Here is a 21665-nt window from a genome sequence, read left to right on the forward strand (position 1 = left end):
CACAGCCATACCATGTGTCACGTCCCAACAGACAAAAATCAGCATGGATTCCACTTCAATGTATTCATGCACAAGCTTCCCACAAGCTCGTTTGAAACCAGCAATTCACCGGTTAGGAAAAACCATTTGTGCCCAAGAGTAAGCTTTGATCGTTAGGCCTGATGGCCAGAAGATGGAGGCTATGGACAGCACAGGCTCTTCTGCTCTCCTCTGTGTCACTGCAAACATTTTCCTGCGCTCTGGCTTAGCTTAGCTTAGGTATGGTCCTCTAATTCACTGCAAGGGCCATGGGTCTAGAAGTTACATGTTGTAACCATCCTAATTAATATCTGTACCTGAATGTGCTGAGCAGTCCTTCACTAGTCCGCTATCTTTCTTTCCACAGCAGTAAAACTGAATCAATCTGACATATAGGGGTCCCATATATCCCTATTCTCTCATGATCTCAGCTCCTCTGAGGTATATTTTAATATTCGAATAGCTCTTTTTAATACCTGTTCTATATATGACAGTGCAATATATTCTTGACTAATTATGCTGGAGCAATTTTTCACTTGGAGGAGACCTGGACAGAGCAGAGCTATGAAACACTACTGACACACTTTGGCCAGTGGCTGCAGATTGATCCTGAGCCACCAAATTTCCGTGTAAATTCAGCTGGGTTGCAGAGGGGAGACTTCCAAGAGACAGCGCTAAGGTGACAGAATAATAGTGATAATCAGCTTGAGTCACGTTTTGGGTTCAAGAACAATTATTTTTTTCTGCTGCTCAATTTCTTCATTTATATATATATATATATATATATATAAAAGATAAAACTTGCTAAGTAAGTTACCTACAAAGAAATGTGAAAGTTGGTGAGGACCTGGGATAGATGTCACAGCAGAAGTCAGGTATTCGTAGCAGTGTATCTGCAGCTGTAAATGCACAGTGAGTTTAACCCTGCTGTCAGCTGGCATAAGGGATGGGAGGGGACAAACTCACAGAGTCCTGAGATAGGAGAAGAAAAAAGTCCTAGTTTAATCCCTGTAAGAAAAAGTAAGGCACAATTTTAAAAGATGAAAGGGAAATAAATGTATGTAAAGCAGTCAGGAGAATAATGGATAAGCCTTGGCAGAGGATTAAATGAAAGTTGTACATAGTCTAGTGTTTAAAGCAAAAGGATTTATAAAGACTTTAGCACAGACTAGAGCAGGTAGAGTTTAAAAATAAAAAGTTTTGATGTGAAGAAGTGCTGCGTGTGCAGGAAGCAGCTGATGTCCAAATAACATGTCGGCTTTTGCTATAAGATAAAAAAAAAAAGTTATCAAAGAAGAAACAAAGGTAACTATTTCATAGTGGCTTTGAGGACAAGGTATCTTCAGACAAATTCTTCATACACAGAGGTGAGATGTCAATTTCTATTAGATCACACTTCTTTTGGACTTCATGGTCCCAATGAAAATACCAGAGCAAAAATGGCTTCTTTACTGAGACCTGTGTGTCTTTTTGGTACGTGAACTTTTGCACTGGTATGAGGAAAAAGAAGTAAAGCTGCTCTTGGTTAAAATATTCCTAGGTATAATAGACTGAGATGGGCCAATTCTCAGTGACCCTTGGAGTCTATCATATCTGACTATCTTAGCATTACTGAAAACTTTAACTGAACAGAGCACCCTGGCCTGGCTAAGAGGAGGATCTGGAGAAGCAATACTGAGACTTCTAGGAAGCTGCACACAATGCAGCAAAGTGGAAAGTCAGTGATCACAGAAGAAAGCGTACGCGCTGCTGTGTGCAGAAGGATTTGTCACTGGTCCCAGTGCACTCAAATTGTGGGGTAATGTATAGGCAAGCTATCCGTGGAGCGTAACACGTGTCCCTGGAGTGCATAAAGTATCCTGTATTAAGGTAGAAATGAACTGTTTCTTTGCCAGGGAGATGAGAGCAATTTAGCTCCTTGAGCTAATTTAGAAACCAAAAGTTAAAATCTCCCTTGGGAAAAGACTGTTTAGGAATAAAGGCATTGGCTAATTAGGCTTAATTGCATTGTCTTGGGACAAGTGATTTATTAGGCCAATCTAGACCCATGATGGGCCTGCAGGGGTGTGTTCTTGGATTCACCAACTGAATGGCAAATATCCAAGAGCATTTTTTAACTTTGGAATGAGTCTTTGGGACAAAAAGAGAGGTTAATGTTCATTCACATCTATTTCCATTTTCATCATTTCAGCTCTGTACGTCCTTTTATGTTGCTTTCATGATTGTCTCCTTGTTCTTTGTCAAGCATTTCTCTCTATCTTCCTTCAAATCCTCCCTTGTAATTAAGCTGCATCTTCAAGCAGCCTTGCTTCCTTTCTCATTATTCATAATCTTCTCATTCTCCTCCCTGAAGGTGTTCCATTATGTTGTGTCATCTTTGTCTTAGTTGGATTTTAAGATCCATGAGAGAGGAGCTCTCCCCCTTGTAAATTCAAGGGACCATGTGCAAATAAATCTGCTGTATGTCAAGTCTGCATCACTTACAGCATAGCTGGAGTGCGTGTGAAAGTAATGTGCTGTTGTCATCCCCTTTGTCCTCCCATGCTGCACAATTTACTATAAATTTTGAAAACTTAATCTTTACAATGGAGTATGTGGAAAATCAGATGTGGTTCCGGTTAAATTTCTCAACTATAGTAATTCTAACAAGTATGGTGATGGACTGGTATCTGCTCTTGATGCCTACTCTGTAGGCATCAAAACACTGAAATAAGCAAAGATAAACAGGCAAGTATAAGCACTTAGCTTCTGTGAGTCATATCTTCTCTCAAATAGTATTTATAGCATTGGTGGTTTTGGCTGCAGACATCTGCAGATAACTTGCAGGCAGATTCGGGGATTTTATGTATATTTAAATCTTTGCCTGACAACTTGCTCTTTCGTTTGTCCAAAACTCCAACAACAATATGAAAAAATGTATTTTCAAGCATTTTTCTCACAGCCTTTTTTTTTTTTTGGCTGAGGCTGGTCAAACTCTTGCAGGTCTTTATGGTATTCATTCTCCAGCAATAGTTTATATGATAGACCTCAGCCAATTCAAATTTCTTTTGCATCTCTCTTTCTGGACCATGCTGGCAGGACATAAACCACTCAGTCTGCTCTGCCATGGCCCCTTCCCACTCCTACCCTTGGAAGCGAGAGGGAAGTGGCTGCGTTCCTCAGACATGCGATTTCCCATCTGCAGCCTGAAGCTTTTCTCATCAGATGGTGTAAGACACAACTGCTCGAACACATGAAAGGAACCCAACACGCTTAGGCTGATGGAAAGGTGAATGTAGCCTAGGGGCAGCTCTTTACATCCCTGTTAGCTAGCAAGGAAAGGATCCCAGGGCTCTCCTTGGAGTCTCTACGGTTGCTGTGATTTCTTTCTCCTACTTCAAAGGGCACGTGTTGTTAGCGGCTTGCTCTTTGTGCCTCGGTTCTCCACTTTGAGACAGGTAGTTTTGAAAGCATTCTTCTGCTGTGCCTTGATTTTAGCAGTAAGGGAAGGCAACGAGCTGGCTTCCTTCCTGCTGAATGAGCTTCCAGAGATGCAGTGCCTGAGTTGGCATCACACACCTCTGACAAAATGGAAAGAAAACCTCCTTTGCATGCCTTGGATCACAGAAAGATCTCCCCTTTTATGCTGCTCTTAATCTGTGTGTTTCTGTACCCACCTCATGGAACCTTTCTCTCTTAGGGAGGAAAAGTTTATTTTCAGTAAAATCATCAAGTAAATTTTCTGTCACTTCTGGTAAAAGCTCTCTTCTGTGCAGAACTGTGCCGCTAATGCAACCTTGCATTTGGGATTTTCCCCTAGATGTTGACTCACTTTCAGTATTTGATTATTCTTCACTTTTTTTTTACTGTAGATTACCATTTGGTGTACTTGCTATGAAGCTTTCCTCCTAAGATTCTAATTTAAAGCTGTTCTCTACACGTGCCCTTTAAAATGAGATTTGCTATGTATGTGTTATTAGTCCACAGTAGGGAATTTGTTTCTAATTCTTCCTTACTGAACATGCTTCAAGATCATGGCATGTCCCACAGAATTGCTCTAAGCTGGAAGTACCAGCAATAGCCCTTAAACTTCTGTGCCATTAGTACCATTAACTTTTTATTCACTTGTGTCCCCTGCAGTACATTTCTGTAGTTTTCAGTTGCTGATTCAGATGGGATCTCCTGTGCTGCATGTCCCCCAGAGCTACATGTGTTCCTCTCCTGGCTGAATTCCTCTCTGGCTTTAGCTGCAGCTCTCAGTGCATCTGCACAGCTCCTATAGTGATTCATATCACAGGTGGCACTTGAATCAAACCATAAGCATTTTTAAAGGTAATTGGAAGGTCGTTGCTGAGGTTAAGGAGATAATTCAGCCTCTTTATTTCCTGCAAAGTTGGTATTCTGTGTGTATGCTGGGGGGTGTTGTGTGTGGATGTATATCTATATTTTTTTTCATTTATCACTTGTGATTATTTGTTTCCATTTGTAGTGCTTCTGCTCCACATACTCCCTCCTTCTCCTGGCTGAAACTTCTCCCCAGGATGATGTTCTCCCCAGGGCATGTGTCTTCACATTTTTCCTTCCTCCTGGTCAATTCTATTTTATCTTCACTATGGCTGTAGGCAAGCTAGATCACTTCTTTTGCCTGCCCCCACCCACAATACCTTTCATAGCAAGTCCAGCAAAGCATTTTCACAGACTGTTGTCCTTTTCTCCTTGTTATCTCCATACACCTCCACTGAGCAAGGAGCTTCTTAGAGAGCTTCATGACACTTACTTGCCTTAAGCCATCATGCCTCTTATGTGAAACACATATTTTCACAGCTGTTTGGTAAATTCTGGCTATCACACTCATTATTCCTCATTTGCCACTGAAATTATTGGCAGGGCTTGCTGGCAGTACTTGTCTGCATGGAAATAACGGGGCAGCTACAGCAACAGAGGTTCGGTATGGGCTGTGAGAATCCACACAGAGACCTACACTCAATCAGGTGCCTGATGAGCAGTTTCTTGTGAGATTCTGGGGAGGGACAATATACATCCCTCTTCCCTTTCTCCTAGTTTGAGTCTGCGTGGCATCAAACCTGGGAGCTAATCACACCAGTGCAACTGTTTGAGGAACTTGTAGCTACTTTCTGTCCCATGGCATGAAAAAGTTCTTCAACACAAAGAATTGTTTATTCATTTGTGTACAACTTATTGAGCAAAGATTTAATATGTCCCTTACCTAGTCCAGTTGTGAGATTTGGTCAGTGCGTGTTGGTGGTCAGTGCTCTTGATATGGTTTGTTTTTCACATGAGAACAAGACCATGCCAGCGTCCTCCTCTGGTGGCCTCTCACCATCTTCTGCCATGAGAAGAGCTTGGGGACCCTGGGACCAATGTTGGACCTTGTGTCTTAGGGCCTGAAATAGGGGTGTTGTGTGTGCTGCTAAACTAAGGGATACTGCAGCTTTTTAAGGAAAAGTCACATTTCGCTCATGTTCTCTGGTGGGTGAAATTTCAGCTTTTTGAGCAGAGACTCTAAACTCTGAAAGCTGCCCATTTCTGTTCTCCCGTAATTTCATATCTTAGGCTTCAGCTCAATAAAATCAGTTTGAGTTCTTCTCTCCTTCAGTACCGTTTAGTGTCAGCAAATGTTTTGTAACACAATAACACTACTGCTGGGTTCTGTGACAATTCTGATGCTTAAAACTTTGAATTCAATTAGTTCCAGCCACTGACATACTTTTTTTTTTATTAAAACTCATCTAATGTGGTTTGCTTCTTTCAGGCAAAGAGCAGAGGTGATAATTCTTACATTTTTAGCTAATGTGGATTCTAGTATGACAAAGGTCTTGCATTAATATTGCGATTGCTATATTCAAAAATAACAAAGACCCAAGGAAGCACGTCTTCTCAAATCTTAAAATTTTTATATTGTAGTTCAGTCAGACACATGTATTATTCAGAAATCTATCTAGATACCTTCCCCTCAAAGATTCATTCAGGGGACTGAGGAGACTATAGTTCAGTAAATGTATCATAGTAATCAAAACCAGTGAAGTCTCCTTTAAGTCAGAATTCACATTTAAAAGTACTTCTAGGAAAGACTGTTGCTTTTGTTTCTTGTTTAATTTAATCTATCTGAAATAGCCTAGAAAAAAAAAATGAATTCTTAAAGAATATAATATGCTTTTTTATCACCATAATATAATTGGTAACTATTCAATACTTTATAAAAATCACTCAGAACTTTATTAATAATCTCTATGAGTAAATTGGCTCCCTGCTTGATTTTTAATTTCTGGTGCTAGGGAGAATATTTGATTTCCCTCTACTAAACGTGCTAACACACTGTTGGCTGTATTCCCCCTTTTCATGTATCTGATGTTCCACTAGTGCAAGTGATATATGAGCGCTTTGTGGTAATAGTTGTTCATAAGCTGATTTAACAGTTCTTAATTCAACTTCATTAGCCTTAGAGGGGTTGTTTTTCTGTGAGATCTCTTCCCAGGATTTAATTTAGCCTGCAATTTTGTCTGCTGCTTGATCATACTTTTCTTTTGCCTGATCACGATGAATGAAGTTATCCCTCATCGCGAGCGCCCTAAGGTTTGGCGCGGAGCTGCGTGCGGCCTGGCCGGGCCCTGATCGGATTCGCAGCAGCGCAGCCATTTCTCTTCTGCACACCCCTGTTGCTGCACCTCATTTCCTGCTGTGAAAGTGAGCTCGGTCTCCTCCTGGTTTGACCTGCAGGGGTAATACAGAGGGACGTGTTGAAATTGGTGTATTCCTACTTGTGTCAAGTCTAAAAGGCTAACAAGGAAAAAATCAATTCAAGAAGAGCATGTGCACCTTCTGTCTTCAAATACCTATCAGCTGTAAATCACCTTGTGCTTGATTCACAAAACAGCCTAGGTTTTTCCACCCAAGAGTCTCTCTAATTGTGGCAATGGCAGCATTGAATTCCCCACCCTGAGAGCTGCCCAGTTACATTTGGAAAAAAAGGATGAGGAAAAACCTAAAGGACTTTGTAATTTCGGCCTTTGCACCTGCATTCTGAAGCATCATTATTTGGATTAGGAAACCTTTTTCATGATTTTGATCTAAAAAATCTGATGCTAGGCAGAAAGTGAATTTAACCTTTTTTTTTTTTTAACAAGACAAGCCTCAAAACAGCAGGAAGGAGTTGTCCCCACTGTCAGTGGTACCAAAAATGCAAGCTATTTAACAGAAGAAAAATGTCATGCCATTAGCCTCTAATACAATCATTATTTTGGTCAATACAATCATTACTTTGGTCCTTTGTCAAAGTAAAAACCTCATTGATATTAAATATGAGAAGTTACTACTTTCACAGTAACAACTTTTCATAAGGATTTTTTTTTCCCCACTGAGTTCTAAGAGACTGGTCCATTAATAATGTATGGCGTTGCTCACAAGTCACATATGCTTAATAGTTAGGAAACATTTGTAATGAGTTGAAAAGGGTAAGGGAAAGCATCAGGGTATGTGAAAGTCCGAAACTACAGAAGTCTGAGGCTAATAATTACCTGAGCTTCAAAAGCTTTTCAAATCCTAACAACAGGTCCTACTTAAAATTAACAAGCATTACACAGAATAGAATAATGAAAAAAGTCCAATCTTATCATTTGAGATAAAGAATATCTAAATAGATATAATGGGGTGGGGTGTGGGGGGAAGCTTTATAGCTTCTGGCAAGGTTTTCTGAAGGAGACAGAGTTAGGTTTCCAAATATTACTGGAGTCTAACAGGGGCTAGCTGCTAATTCCCCTAGTCCCCCATGCAGATCCTGGCCTCTGTATGTATACTGTGAAATACTCTCCCTTACTGCCAGTTTCACAGTATATGAAGAATTTCAACTACACAGGAGGGTTAAAATCTCTGAATTCTGCATCTCTGTGATGAAACTGGGAGTCACTTTACAATTATTCTTCATTTTGATTAAATACACCCCTCAGCACCAAACCAAATATAAGTATTTTTCTCCCTTCCAGTGAGCTGTCAGCAGGAGAGCTCTGGGCCAAAGCAGGACCTTGCTGTGGTGCAAGTATTAAGGGCTTGGAGTGCAAGCAGGCAGTTTGGGGCAGGCTTTTTTAATAGGAGTTCACTTCAACAGCATGCAAGCCCTCATTTCAGGTGGTATAAATGTAGAAAAACATTGTCCTTCCATGTGAGTTTCAGTTTTTGTTTCAGCACATTTGTAACACATCATGTAGAAATCAGCAATGGAGATATTGATTTATTTTTTGTTCTTGGTATAAGTGCCAGTTAGATGACATGGATCAAGAAAAGTATTAAATCCTGAACTCAACAGAAACCTAAGACTGGAAACAACTTCTGAGCCTGAGAGGATAATTTGAGGAAAGGCTGGAAGGAGGGGAAAAAGAAAACGGTGGCATCAGCCATTACCTTCAACTCCCCTCTTCCCATCTGTATTTCAAAAAATCCAGTATAAAATTCTCCAAGGAAATCTATTTCTCCATTCTTACACGATCCTCATTACTAAGTATGTGAAAACATGTTAACGAATATATTCTCACCACTCACCAGAGAGTTAGGGCAGTACTGAGCAGCATTTCTAGAGATGAGGGCTTGAGGCATGGAAAGACTAAATGACTCATCCGTGATCAGGCAAGTCTGTGATAGCAAAGAAAATTGAAACTCCTTCTCAAACTCCGGTCAGGGAGCCAAAAAGATGCTATGTAAAGCAATGAGCATTTTTTCTGTTTTCTTCAGGGGGGGATTCTTGCTGTTTATCCTGAATTTTGGCATTGAATCCAAAGAAACACAATGATGCTCATGTGCTTCCAACAAAATTAATGCAATAAAATTGAAACAAAATAAAAAAATGCTGTTAGAAAACTGCAATAAAATTAACGCAGACTAGAATGCAAAGACTGTGCCCCAGCTGTAGAGCCTAGGGATCGAGTCTGTGCTCAGAGTTTGTGGGAAGCAAGCTACTTGCAGACTTGCTAAATTTGCATTTGTGTCATCCAGTGCCTGAATCCCAGCCACGTGGCAGGCAGTCTCCTGGCAGCAGTGGTGGGGTCGTACCCTGTTGAAGTGCAGTGGGTCTGGGAGGGTAGGAGCGCAGATGCAGCCTTTGCTTCTCTCACCTGCTCCCAGTTTTCAAACAGTAGTTGCAACCTCCTGTTTTTTTCTGTCTCTGGTTTGACCTAGTCAGGCAAAACTTATAACTCATATATTTTAACATATATAATGTGTATGTGTGGCATACTTTGCTGCTCTCTTCTCTGTTACAAGTATTAGGTGTTGTTTTTTTTTTTCAGTGAGTGACCTACAAATATGTACTTGATGCTACCAGAAAGCCTATGTGAAATTTGTAAGGGAAGCTACAACCTAGTCGCCCATGTCACCCTCATCAGATTTTTATGCTGTCACTCAGAGAACGAACGGCAGTCTGCTGATGAGTTACCAGGGATCTTATCGGTCCACCTAGGGGAGGAAGATTTTGGGAATGAAGAAACTTTTCAATGGTAAACTTTGAAAAGACCTTTGTAAAGAAAAAGCTATCTAATAGATGCAAATATAGAAAAGAGCCAACAGGAGAATCAACACAGTTAGGATAAATGTTGTGGAAGTCATGCTGGGAATTCACACTGTTTGTAAATCCGAGTGAAGTGGTTTTGCAGGGAGATACAAGAGTTTGTTTATATGAGCTTGGCTTCTGGTGTTTACTTCTGTCTGAATGCAGCAGCAGTAGGAGATACTACTGCTCAGGACCTCTGAGGCCTGTCTACCCTTTCTGTCCTTACTGCACTCTGCAGAGGAATGCACCTCGCTATCTGGAGCTAAACATTTGGTCAAGCTGGAGATTCCTATATATTCCTATTCCTATATACAGCATATTCAGGAATACTTTTGGTCTTTGGGAGTTGGCCATGGCATTTATTTTATTTTTTTCATGTGCTTTTTGAAACATGAAAGCTGGACAGAGCCGAACTCTGGATGTGGCACTTGTGGCATGGTACATCGTAATCTTCTCCTAGGTCATCACCACAACTGAGGCCAGATGTAGTTTGTTCCCAGCTTCAGGCTGGCCCCAGCCTGCAGGCTTTTTGTTTTTCATTTCCAATCTAATTCCAAAGATTACGTGAGTTGTTTATTTAGCACATTTTCTGCTAATGGAAACATAGGGGAGATGTGGGCAACCTCCATTCTCACACCACTCAGTAGTGTGCTTCTCGGTCTTGTGCTTGTATGGTCTTACAAGCCATAAGCACAGGCAGTGGATGTAGAAGGGATGTACTCTTCAGCCAGCCAATTGTCATGGATGTTTGGGACTGCAGAAAACTGAGTTATTGTTGGCTTTTTCATTGCTTTTCCTGCATGAAGTTGCTTTTGTAGACAGTGTGTGTCTGCCTCAGTTCTGTGTTGTTTATGAACTTTTCTTCTAACGATAAGAGCAGGGAAAAGTCTCATGAACTCCTTAATGCTGATTCTTACTGATAGATAGAACAGCGGCATGAAAGCTCAAACAATCCTTGCCAATACCCAGAAGCTTTTACAAAATAAAATGAGGAGTGAATGAAGAGCTTAGTTGCGGCACAGCAGCTGCACCAGCCGCTTTGCAGACTGTCCCCAAACTGCCTGTTTATGATTTAGCTTAATCCACGGTTTCATAAACTGGAATGGTTTGCTGGTATATGCTCCTAATATAGACATCATTGAAGTAACACAAATACAATTTCTAGACGGCATTGTCACCTGATTATGGAGAGAAAACAAACCGATCCATACCCAGTGAAGCCAGCTAGTGTGATATAAAGTACTACTACTTTCACACCGCATTCCTGTTGTTGCACTTCAGCATGCTTTCTCATGGACGTAAAATGACTTCTCTCACGATGTAATGACAGGATGCTTCTAGTGCATTGCCCTGGATTGTGCAAGTTGAGCTGCATTAATAGTATTTCCCTGTTTTCTGTGTCGCTACTCAAGTTTTTCTATTTCTTCTTGCTGAGAAGGGAAATGAGACCCATGGTGCTTCAGGCAGTAAATTATAAATGAGTAGCATGATCGTCTGTAACTTTGACACAAAGGTCAAAGGAATTTTTTTTTGTATTTTTTCTGTGTTCTTTAACTGGATCGTCTTTGATGTCTACACTGCACATACATCATGATCATTATATCCCACGCTCTTGCATCATTAATGGAACTACAAACGAGATGGCTCAAGTTATGAACAACTAGTGCTTCAGTCTAATGCGTACGGATATGAAGGAGGGAAATGAGCTAAGTAAAAATACTTATTGAAGAGATTGTTCCCTGGTGTAAATGCGCTTAAAGGGAGTAGGACTAAATGAGAGGGTACTGCTCCTTTCTGGAGTCATTTTCCAACACAGTAAGTCTTTGTTCATTGATTTGTAAAATAAGAGAACATTCTGGGATAAAATAAGGAATTTGAAAAATCTTCCAGCAATATTTCGTTATATGCCTGCTTATTGCATGAAATTTAGCTAGTAACAGCTTGCTTTAAATTGTATGTTTTGCGTTTAAAAATGATTTCTGTGCGTAGACTGGAAAGCTGCAAAATTCCCTGGGAAAGTCTCAGTGCTTTCAAACGATGGAGACATGGGTTTTGTTTGTGGGCTAAAACAGAGCAATGTGTTACTTTATTTTAAAAGTTACTCTCTTACAGAAGTAGGCTTGTATAGGTATGCACGTTCCACAAAAACTCCACAACTCTTCTGGTGCTAACTTACTCTCCTTTTTGACATGCCAGCAGTGGGTTTCACATCCATTTTTGCTGCCAGACGGAGAGGTTAGCTGCAGAAGCACTTCAGGAGCACCTGGGTACCTGGGACAGGTGACCAGATGTCATCCTGGCACACACCATGAGCCAGACGTTGCTGGGACAGCCATTTCAATTGAAACTAGATAAGTGCTAAGTTTAGATACATCTACAAATAAAGGGCAGTGGCTGGTAAAACATTATTATAGTGGAATGATCGCAAAATTAGTCTCTTTTCCCCCCAGATGCACTAATTTTTAACACACTTCACAAAATAGGTTTTATTTGCAATGAAAATATTTTAACTCTGGAGTCCAGTTGCCCAAAAGTCTAAGGTGTTTTAAATACAAGAGCATCGCAGGAGGCTTTTAAGATCCTTCCAAACCATTTTGCAAAGATTATGGTTTGGAATTCCAAATCAATTTAGATCTTGGTGTCTTTGTTTTTTGAAGCAAGAATAATCAAAATGGTGACTGCATTTCAAAAAAACTCATTTTGCATGCAGAGTAACAACTCTTTAATAAGAAATTTTACTGCAGCATCTTAATGTGCAGTTTTATTGCCTATTATTTTTAGCGAGCATTTTTAAAGCCTTATGTTTGGGGTTTAACACCTTAGCTATTTCCCGTCGTAACAGGTTGAAATTTGGCATAGCAGTGGCAACCCTCATTTCAAATTTTTCACAGAAAATTGTAAACACCAAATTGCTAATTTGTAAAGATTTTTAGATTCCACACTTTGAAGCCTGTCAACTTAAATGTCAAATAATATGACATCCATATGGACCATTAGATCAATGATAGTGTAGGACCAGAGCTGCCTCAAAGTGCACATCCTGTAGTGACACCTTTGAAGTTCTTGAACAGCCAAAAATTAAAATAAAATTAAAAAAAAAAAAAAAGGTTATGGTAGGAAAGGGCAAGACAGCTAAAACTGTCTTTAAAAAATCCTTCATTCTGTCAGTTTGGAAAAGTTCTGAAACTTCAGTTTCCAAGTTGTAAACATGATGCTGCGGCAGAGGTCTGATTTTAAGCCAGCTTCAGAGTTAGTGAGTTTTGAACTCTAGAAACACAACCAGAGTGCTTCTCATTGGCTTTTATTGGGGCAATATTCTGGTTGATGTTCATTTTATCTTTAACTGTAGGATACAGTCCAAATAGAACATGTTATTTTTTTCTCCTTGCTACCAAGTAATAGTCCAAATGTATTTCACATATTCTTCTGCTGTTTAAAACTTCTGGAGCTCATGTAACGTGTCATTGATATTAGTAGTATGTTGTAGTAACATATAGTATTTGGAGTCTACAGTGAAATGTCCTATAGATAGTATACGGTGCATATTAAATAGCTGGAATATCTTTTATGATTCAAATCATCAGTAACTGAGCCACTTGGGCAGAAGCTGCAATATATTTTATATTGGGCATATTCATTTTGGCAATATAATATCTCATTTGAAATGAATGTATATTGCACTATTGATTTTCATGGGTCTTAGAATAGTAAAAGCATCACAACAATAAAAAAAATCCATGCTTTTTTGTATACTCTATGTTTGGATGCAGCACTCAGAGCCGTTCATAGAAGTAAACATAAAACTGAAGTTATACAGAAATACGAAGTACTTTATTTTACACTATGCAGTATTCATAAAACAAGTCTTTAACTCAAATGCTGTCTTCATTTTGTAGAGTTAACCTCTTCTAAGCACACTGCAAAGAAATGTTCCTGCTTTAGAAAGAGGCAGTGTCTTTCTATTTCCTTGTTTACTTCCAGAAAAGCTAATCTACCATGAGTTTTACTTATAGTTTTTTTCTGTTAGAAATTTTGAACACTTGCCAGGGTTCATTCCTAACAGCTCTGCTACCCAGCATAGAGAAAACTGAGTAAAAACCATGGGAGAAATATCTATATGTCCATCCCTGGAGATCTTAGACGGTCAGAAAGGAGTTAGAGGTGGCAGCTTCCTAATAGTATTGATGCATAGGAAATTTCAAATAATACTGATGTGATTAGTCAATGATATTACCATCTAAGAAGTACAATACCAAATGGAGATAGGAAGAAAAAATCCTTGGTTTTGCAATATTGACTTCATCCGCAGCATGGGGAGCTTCAGCGCCCTGGACACCAGGAGCTTCAGTGCATCCAGCTGCTTCAGAAAATCATTTGTAGTGATATCCTTGAACGTATTTAAAAAAAAAATAATTAATAATCTAATGTCACCTTAATTTAAAAGCTTGGATAAATGATATTCAAAGAATTTTTTTTTCTCCCCCTGGAGATGATCTAAAAAGTCTGATTTTTTGGATTAAGTTGGTTCATTTTTCATTTTAAATAATCTTTTTTGAATAATATGCTCAGTTCAAGAGAAGAAAAGTTTATTCCAGAGCTCACAACGTGAGGTAAAAACAATGCCAGCACAAACTCCCTACTGAGGCCCTGTTGGCCATCTGCTGCCCATCACTAATTCCTCTGCTTGGTGAGACCAAGTCAGATTTTATAGCACCTTTTAAGTTTCAATGTTCATTAAAGTAAGTTTAGGGAGGTTAAGTTTAATGCTTTGGAACAAAACAGAGGAAATATTTCTGTTCTATTTTTCATTTTGTAAAATGAATTCAGACAAAATGGGTATTGTCGGGAATCAATAGTTAATTTGAAAGATGTGGTACATTTTATCATTCACTGTTAAAGAGAAGTTTCTAGACAATAAAATGAAGTTTTTAGTGTTTCCTATTTATAGAATGTATTGTGGTTTTATGCTATTGTAAGAATTACAATGTATTATTAGAAATATATGTATTTCTTAAGTCTTGGATTGCTAATCATTTACTTTGCAAAATTTTAGGTTAATTGGCTGGTGGGGTCATGACTTCAAAACACGATTCCTCATGGAAAACAGTATGTACTTTTACACTTTCAATTTACCTGATTTGACATATTTATATACAGGCGGCGTAGCTTTTGCAGAAGTTTGAGTAGGAAGGATAGACCTTTGTGCTTTCATGCTTACATTAAAGATATTAAGCTCAACTCATCCTAAATATGTAATACAGTGAAGTCAATAAAATAAAAGGAATAAAGTAGGTCTCTGAGCATATGAGTCTGACTGTCTGTTTCCAGACATTTTGCTGACAAGATGCAGATGTGGAGTATGGATGGAAGTTTTGAATCTTTTTAAAGGCATAAGCTCTGAGGAGTGAGATTCTGTTATTCACGTGGGTAAACGTGAATCTTAGATATCTTACTTTGGGATTAGTTCCACTGGAATTAATGAGAAATGGTAAAGGCGCCTGACGTAAGTTGTGCAATAGCTCTTATGTTTCAACATCTTTAAATCCTTTGCGCTAATGATGGAGGGAATATAAGACAAAACCAAACCTGCTCTGAAATAAACTCAGTATTTATTGTCCCAAAACACAATGAGAGATGAGGACTCCTTTCTAAATATGCCAGCTATAATCTTCCTCTCCTTTTAAAGATATGGCAGAGAGACAACCCTGAGGGATCAGGAGGAAGAAAGGAGGTTTTTGTTTTGATCGGTTGTTTTGGTTTCAGTATATTTCTAATTTTCTGTGGCAGCCCCTACTGATGTGGCTTTGGCTGGTGAACACCTCTCTAATAGTTTCAGTCTGGTCTTTGTTTTCTGACCACACGTAAGAGTGGCTTTATGGAACCCCGGAAGGAGACGCAAATTACCTTGAAATACTGTTAGAAGAAGAAGAATGTTGCTTATTCATTTCCACAGACAGTTGCGAGGCAGAAGTTGGGCAATAATCATTATAAAATTAGCCAGTCTGTTGTGCATGAAGAGCATTTCCTCCACAGCATCCTCTTGCTCTGGTGCTGAAGCATGAAATATAAATGATGACACAGAACTTACAGCGAAGCTTTATGGCTTTATTAAATGGATTTTGTGAAATTTCACAGCCCAAAGTCTATGCAACTTCTATACGTGGCCTGAAGCTACACTTAGCTGCATATGCAGTCTCCCACGTGTCTCGTCAGTTTAATAAAGTCAAGGAACGTGATTCACTGATCATGCACCGTGGCTTCTCATGAGCATGCCTCTGCTGACTTGGAATTTCTCTGGTTTATGCCAGTGGTAAAAGAAATTCAAGTGTAAAGGTGGTTTTAACACACACCATTTAAACAAATTAATTGCAGTTCTCTAGTTCCCATGAAGCCACTAATGAGGTCTTTCGCTGGATAAAATTGGGCTTCTCTCGAAGTTAAAAGTATTAGTTGTGAATGGATTACTATTTCCTTTTAATGAGCGATTCCTACAGACCACGTTAGTGAAATATTTTATTGCGTGAGGATGGACTTCAAGATAAGGTCTGATCCATTAAAAGGAAGAAATCAAAAACACTAATGTAAGTTATTCGTTTTCCAGAATTACAACTAAGCGAAGGAATTAATGGATTTCGGTTATCAAATCCTCCAATTTTACTGGTCTGTGCTCTGCAAGCTAGTTTAGAGGTAAGTAATTGCTTTATTTTGAGCCTGAATTTAAGAGTATAAAATGTTAAAAAAAAATGTTATGGATTTTATTGCTGAGTTCCTTAAAAATAAATAAATAAAGTCCAGAAAAGCTAAAAAGCCAAGGTTGATAAAAACAACAACAACAAAACTGAGATACCAAGACTTGTAAAATCATACTAATTCTTTTACTGTTCTCACAAATTTTGCTGTCAGATTTAGGATCCATGAAATTTGCATCTTCAGCTTTTGGACAGGGCTCAGCATTGGGCTTTTAGGGGCTCAATGCAAAGGGCAGCTTTTCCAATACAGACATTCAGAGCTTGCCTCTCTGCAACTTGTGTGAAGGACACCAATAGAAATTTTCCTAGGAAAGAATCGTGTAACTCTGGAAGGCTGCATGGAGAGTTGCTTCTACTTGTATTTCCCTGTGCCAAACAGACGAGCTCTTTTATGAAAAAACAGATGGGGCTATTGGGTGTCCTGGAGTCCAACAGAACTGATGGCTCTGTGAATGTCATCCACTGTAGTCTCTTCCATCACAAACAGAAAAGACAAAAACTGTCTGTTAATGCTTCCATAAATGGACAATTCATGAATGTGCTGTGGATCTGGACTTTTGCCTTTCATCTCTTCGTTATTTTTCTGGTGGCCACAGGCACAGAGCCTCACATGTATCCAGGCATAGAGTTTCTCTTATGGGTGGTTCACACCTGAAATGCTGGACTTCTGGTATTTGGAGATGAAAAGGATGGTTGTACACAGACCTCCCTGTAGTAATTTTTTTCCTAAGCTGCTTGTCAAGCCAGCCTTGGTTAGCGTGGTTTTGCAGCAGCATAATGAGAGGAATTTATTTCTGCCAGCATTCCATTAATGTTAGCGTAACAGCAAAGCTGATGCTGGTACAAAGAGCAATGTCTGTACACTGTACGTCCCTCTTCTTTATTTACTGAAAAGCAGTATCTTAAGCAAACAAAGTCAGAAAATTGCCAGTTGTGCTCTCACTAGCTTACATGCAATGCTGAAGGACTGCAAAGGGCACAGCAATGCGTCTTGTTCTGCCTGACAATTTATTTTGTTAGTCCTTAAACATCCAATATATTTTTAAACTTTATGTGACCTTCGAGATAAGCTGAAAGCTATTCTGCTATGACCCAGATTGTCAGTGCTCCAGTTTGTGCGGGTTGATGTCATTTAGCCCCACTGCAGGGAGCCTCAAACAATGAGGGCTGAGCAGTTTCCATCGCCTCCCCTTTCCATGCCTGCATTACCTTTTGGCACAGCCAGGATTTCCCAGTGCTAATTGCTCTAATACAGTGGGAAACAAAATAGTTTTCATGTCTGGCAAGAGATGGCTAGTGAAATTGCATGCCACCTTCACTGGGACACATTAAACAGAAGGCAGTGTTTCCAATGGAAACAATGAAAACTGCAAGTGTTAATGCATGTTATTCCTCAATAATGCTTAAAGTGACTGTTATGGCAGTAGCTGCTCCCTTTTATGGAAAAAAGGGGAGCGCTCTACAGCCCCATTTAAAAGATCTTTTTCCAAAATTTCACCCAGGAGGCCAAATATTCCTTGCGCAAAGCCTGAGCAAACAGATTTTTGTATGCAGCCTAAGGAGCTCCATCCCTCATACTGCTGCAAAGCCCAGAGGAATAGGAGACAGGTCTCCATTTTACCTCCAGTAACAAGCTAAATGGTCATGTGTGCACTCTGCCAGCCTGCGAGGTGAGGGAAGCATCTCTGCATTTTTGCTGACCTGTGCAAGTAATGACTGCTGGTGGCTCTAGTCCCTGTCACATTTGTTTCTGTGGCTGCAAAGCCCGTCTTACAGCAGCCATATTTTGTTAGCTCAGAATAGATAAAGAAAATGTAGGGGCTTTTGGTTTTGTGCCACCTTTAGTAGTTGTGATAACATTGTAGAGTAATAATGGGATATTCTAAAAAAAAAAAAAAATTCCAGTTGCTGCTGGGAACCAAACTTTGTGGTATTTGGAGTGGAACTTCCTAGTTACCTCTCTGTACACTCTTTGAGGTGTGTATGAAGTAATTATCTGTGAGTATATCAGTAATGTTCCAAGTGTGACTCCTTCAGTCAGGAGCAGTGATGTTCTGAGAGTCACGACTGTGGATTTTTGTGCAGGACCTCAGCCTTACCTCTGATTTTGCAGCTGCCGTAAGCAGAGGTATAATAGTCTTAGAAACTGTATTGCAACTACATCCTGCGATCTGATTTGTAGAGGTGATCGGGTACTTAGATGTCTATATTCTCTCACTTTTTCCCTGCAACTACTTGCATGGGAAAAGGGAGGGCTTGGGGAAAGCAGGGATTAGTTGTTTCCAGGGTCATGTTTTCCATTGTTCTCTGTAACTGAGCCTTTCCATGAGTACAGGCAGGAGAGGAGCAGGAGCTGCCTGGACCTTTCCCCTTCCCAAACTGTTGTGCCACATTGTTTGTACTTGTTTGTCTGACAAAGCAACTGCCATGGTTAAGCAATCACTTTTTCACATTTCATGATGTTCTGACATAATTTTATTTCTATTTTATTTTTTGAGCTCGCCAGTCCTTGTAGCTGTATAAAAGCACAGAGCTGTTAAACCAGAATCAAACAATTTTTTCTTCATGTGAACTAGCAGAGACGGAGCCTGAAACACTATCTGTTCAGGGTGTAAAACAGTAAAATAAAAACAAATTTCGTGTCCTCAAAAATAAGTTTGTAGATTAGTCATGTTTGTCTTGGCCTTTGGCTTCACTTGAGTCACAAAAAACTTGTACGTGATTTTTGTTTGATGCAGTCCTGTTGTATGTATAAAGAATTTATGGATCACCTTCAGATATGCAAATGGATGCTCTCTTAGGAAACTGTTTTTATGTGCAAATTCATTTATGTAAGATGTGTACAGAAATCCTTAACAACAGACAATACTCTTTCATTATCTGAAAGTAATAATGTTGTCATGTGTGTCCAAAAGCCGTTATCTTGCCATGTGTATGTACAATATCTATCTGATATTAGCTCTTGGTTTCCAAGGTAGTATGTTTGAAGAAATCTCCTATCTAGCAAAAAAAAAGAATGACAGAGTCTGGCCCCCAAGTTACCAAAACTATCTAATTTATTAGAAAGGTCAGAAATGGTCTTGGTCACCTTTGCTCTCTTTCTATTTTCTGTAGCAATGCATTCCATAATAATGATTTAAAATCATTACAGGTTTTTGGTCAAACTACAATGAAAGCATTGAGAAGAAAATCTATTCTGCTTACTGGCTACTTGGAATACCTGATAAAACATTACTACAGTGAGGATAAAACAAATCCAGAGAAGCCCTTTGTAAAAATAATCACACCACCTCGGGTTGAGGAAAGAGGATGCCAACTCACATTATCTTTTTCCCTTCCAATCAAGTCTGTGTTTAAAGAGCTGGAGAAGAGAGGAGTAGCTGTGAGTAAATCAAACTTCATCTTATTCACTGATTTGCGAGCATCTGCCATACTAAAATAATCATTTGCCTTTCATTCATATATAATCTCATATAAGGCCAAAAAAGACTCGGAGTGATGAAAATTGCTTACATAGCAGCTACGATCTTTAGCTGCGCAAATGATCAAGCAAGTAGTGCTATTTTATAAATTATTTGTTAGTCCTCAGGTTTTTCTTTCTCTATGGATTAATTTCCAATACTTGTGTGAGTGACATCCAGCAGTCACTACTGAGGGGTAAAGCTGCTTTCCTGTTGCATGATGGTGCAGCTATTATAGCTTTGAAGGATAAAGGAGAAAAACTGGAAAAACAAAAGTATGAGCATGTCAGAAAAACAGAAATTTGTACTTGAAATGTGAGGTCCCAGTCCCGTTTGGCGGCTCCTCACTTATTTGCCCTCCAGCAGTGAGCAGAGCACAGGTGGCTTTCTCCATCCTCAGCTCCACAGCTCACATGCCTACAGCCCAGCACTAGCAAGGAGCTCTCAGCCTCCACCACTCAATTTCCTGACGTGCTCTTCGCAAGGCATTAGGCTGGACGAATTAAAACGGTGTCATTTCCGTAAAGGTGTGTTTTAGTGTTCAAGAAAAAGAGGCCACTGACTGGTGGTGCCATGTAACGGCATGGTTACTGGTGTCAGCACTGCTCAAAACCAATAAAAGCTAAATTTAAGACTATACATTTGGTGACTTAGAAGGTGAGGCTGATAGCGTAATGCCATATAAATGATATATGAGTTTTATTTCTGCTGGTGACTCATGTTCCCAAAGGGCAGCTCTTATAGGCGAAATATGCTGCTGTTTTGGTGCTGCCAGGGAATTCCAGGAACTGCTGCTTTTAAGAGGGCACAGGGCCTTATGCTGTTGGCTTGTCTTCACAATGCAGTAGTGTGCTTCAAATATGAGAGATTATTCTATTCAGCAAAATGTTTAAATTCACAGAGGAGAGAAAGAAAAATACTGCAAGCCCTGTGACATTACTTGTATCCATAGAACAAGACACACTATCTTACTGGGAGGGACATTTCTATTTTGCAGTGGTGTTTTTGTCACCTGTACACCTCATCAGCCATGGGTTGCTGTAGGTTCCAAGGTAGACCTTAGCATAAATTACAGGGCTGGATAGTCAGTTCTGAGCCCCTGACTGGCACTACCAGAGTCCTTTCTGTCCCAAGCCTTGCATCCTTTTTTATTGACCACACACCGCTCTCCTTGCTATATTCTTCACAATAATGCTCCTCAAGGTAGTTTCTTCAGTGTCCCAAAGTCTTCACGTATGTCTGCATAAATACCGTTCTTCCTTGGTGTAACTCTGTGAAGACAAGGATGACACTTAAAAATACGGCTTAACAAATAAATTTGTGACCTGGATTTACTAAGTGTTCCCTTTCTATTTTGCAGTGTGACATGCGAGAACCAAATGCTCTTCGCGTTGCCCCAGTTCCTCTCTACAATTCTTTCCATGATGTGCACAGATTTATTGAAATCCTGGGATCTGCAATTACATCTTCAAAACAAACAGCAAACAATACTGTGCTATCTGGTTCTTATTGATGGCTCAGCTGTATCTTTTAATCTATTTCTGACTAAGATGCATTTATCCCGCTGAGCAATTCCTTGCTTCGAGTAGACTAAGCTATATCCCATGCAATTTGCAAAAAAATGACTGTGCTTGAATAGTTATTTACAACAGACGTAGTTTTATTAAAGCTCATATTTCCACTCTGCTTTGACTTTGACTTCATGAATTAGTATGCTTTGTATATTTTAATGGGGTTTTTCTTAAACATTTTATGTAGTTTTATTCCATTAGCTTTGAGAAGCATGGAAGAATTGCTATCAACTAGAATGAAAAAAAATATCCCTTCTTTATTATAAAAATGATGCATAATAAAAAGTGGAAAATAGACAAATCACTAACAGTTAAAAGATACAGTCCAATT

At 39.4% G+C, this 21665-nt stretch overlaps 1 protein-coding gene across 1 annotated transcript in view; it reads left to right on the forward strand.

Annotated features, from left to right (window-relative positions):
* Positions 1-21448, forward strand: part of KYNU (kynureninase) — a 60268-nt gene extending 38820 nt beyond the window's left edge. Inside the window, exons 11-14 of the mRNA XM_080598779.1 lie at positions 14607-14659; positions 16155-16240; positions 19454-19684; positions 21124-21448. Coding sequence (XP_080454905.1) covers positions 14607-14659; positions 16155-16240; positions 19454-19684; positions 21124-21276 — 523 coding nt within the window. The 3' untranslated portion in view covers positions 21277-21448. The remainder of the gene's footprint in view (positions 1-14606; positions 14660-16154; positions 16241-19453; positions 19685-21123) is intronic.
* Positions 21449-21665: the final 217 nt, after the last annotated feature.

Source organism: Anser brachyrhynchus (genome assembly GCF_964034855.1).
Source record: "Anser brachyrhynchus genome assembly, chromosome: 7".
NCBI classification, from domain to species: domain Eukaryota; kingdom Metazoa; phylum Chordata; class Aves; order Anseriformes; family Anatidae; genus Anser; species Anser brachyrhynchus.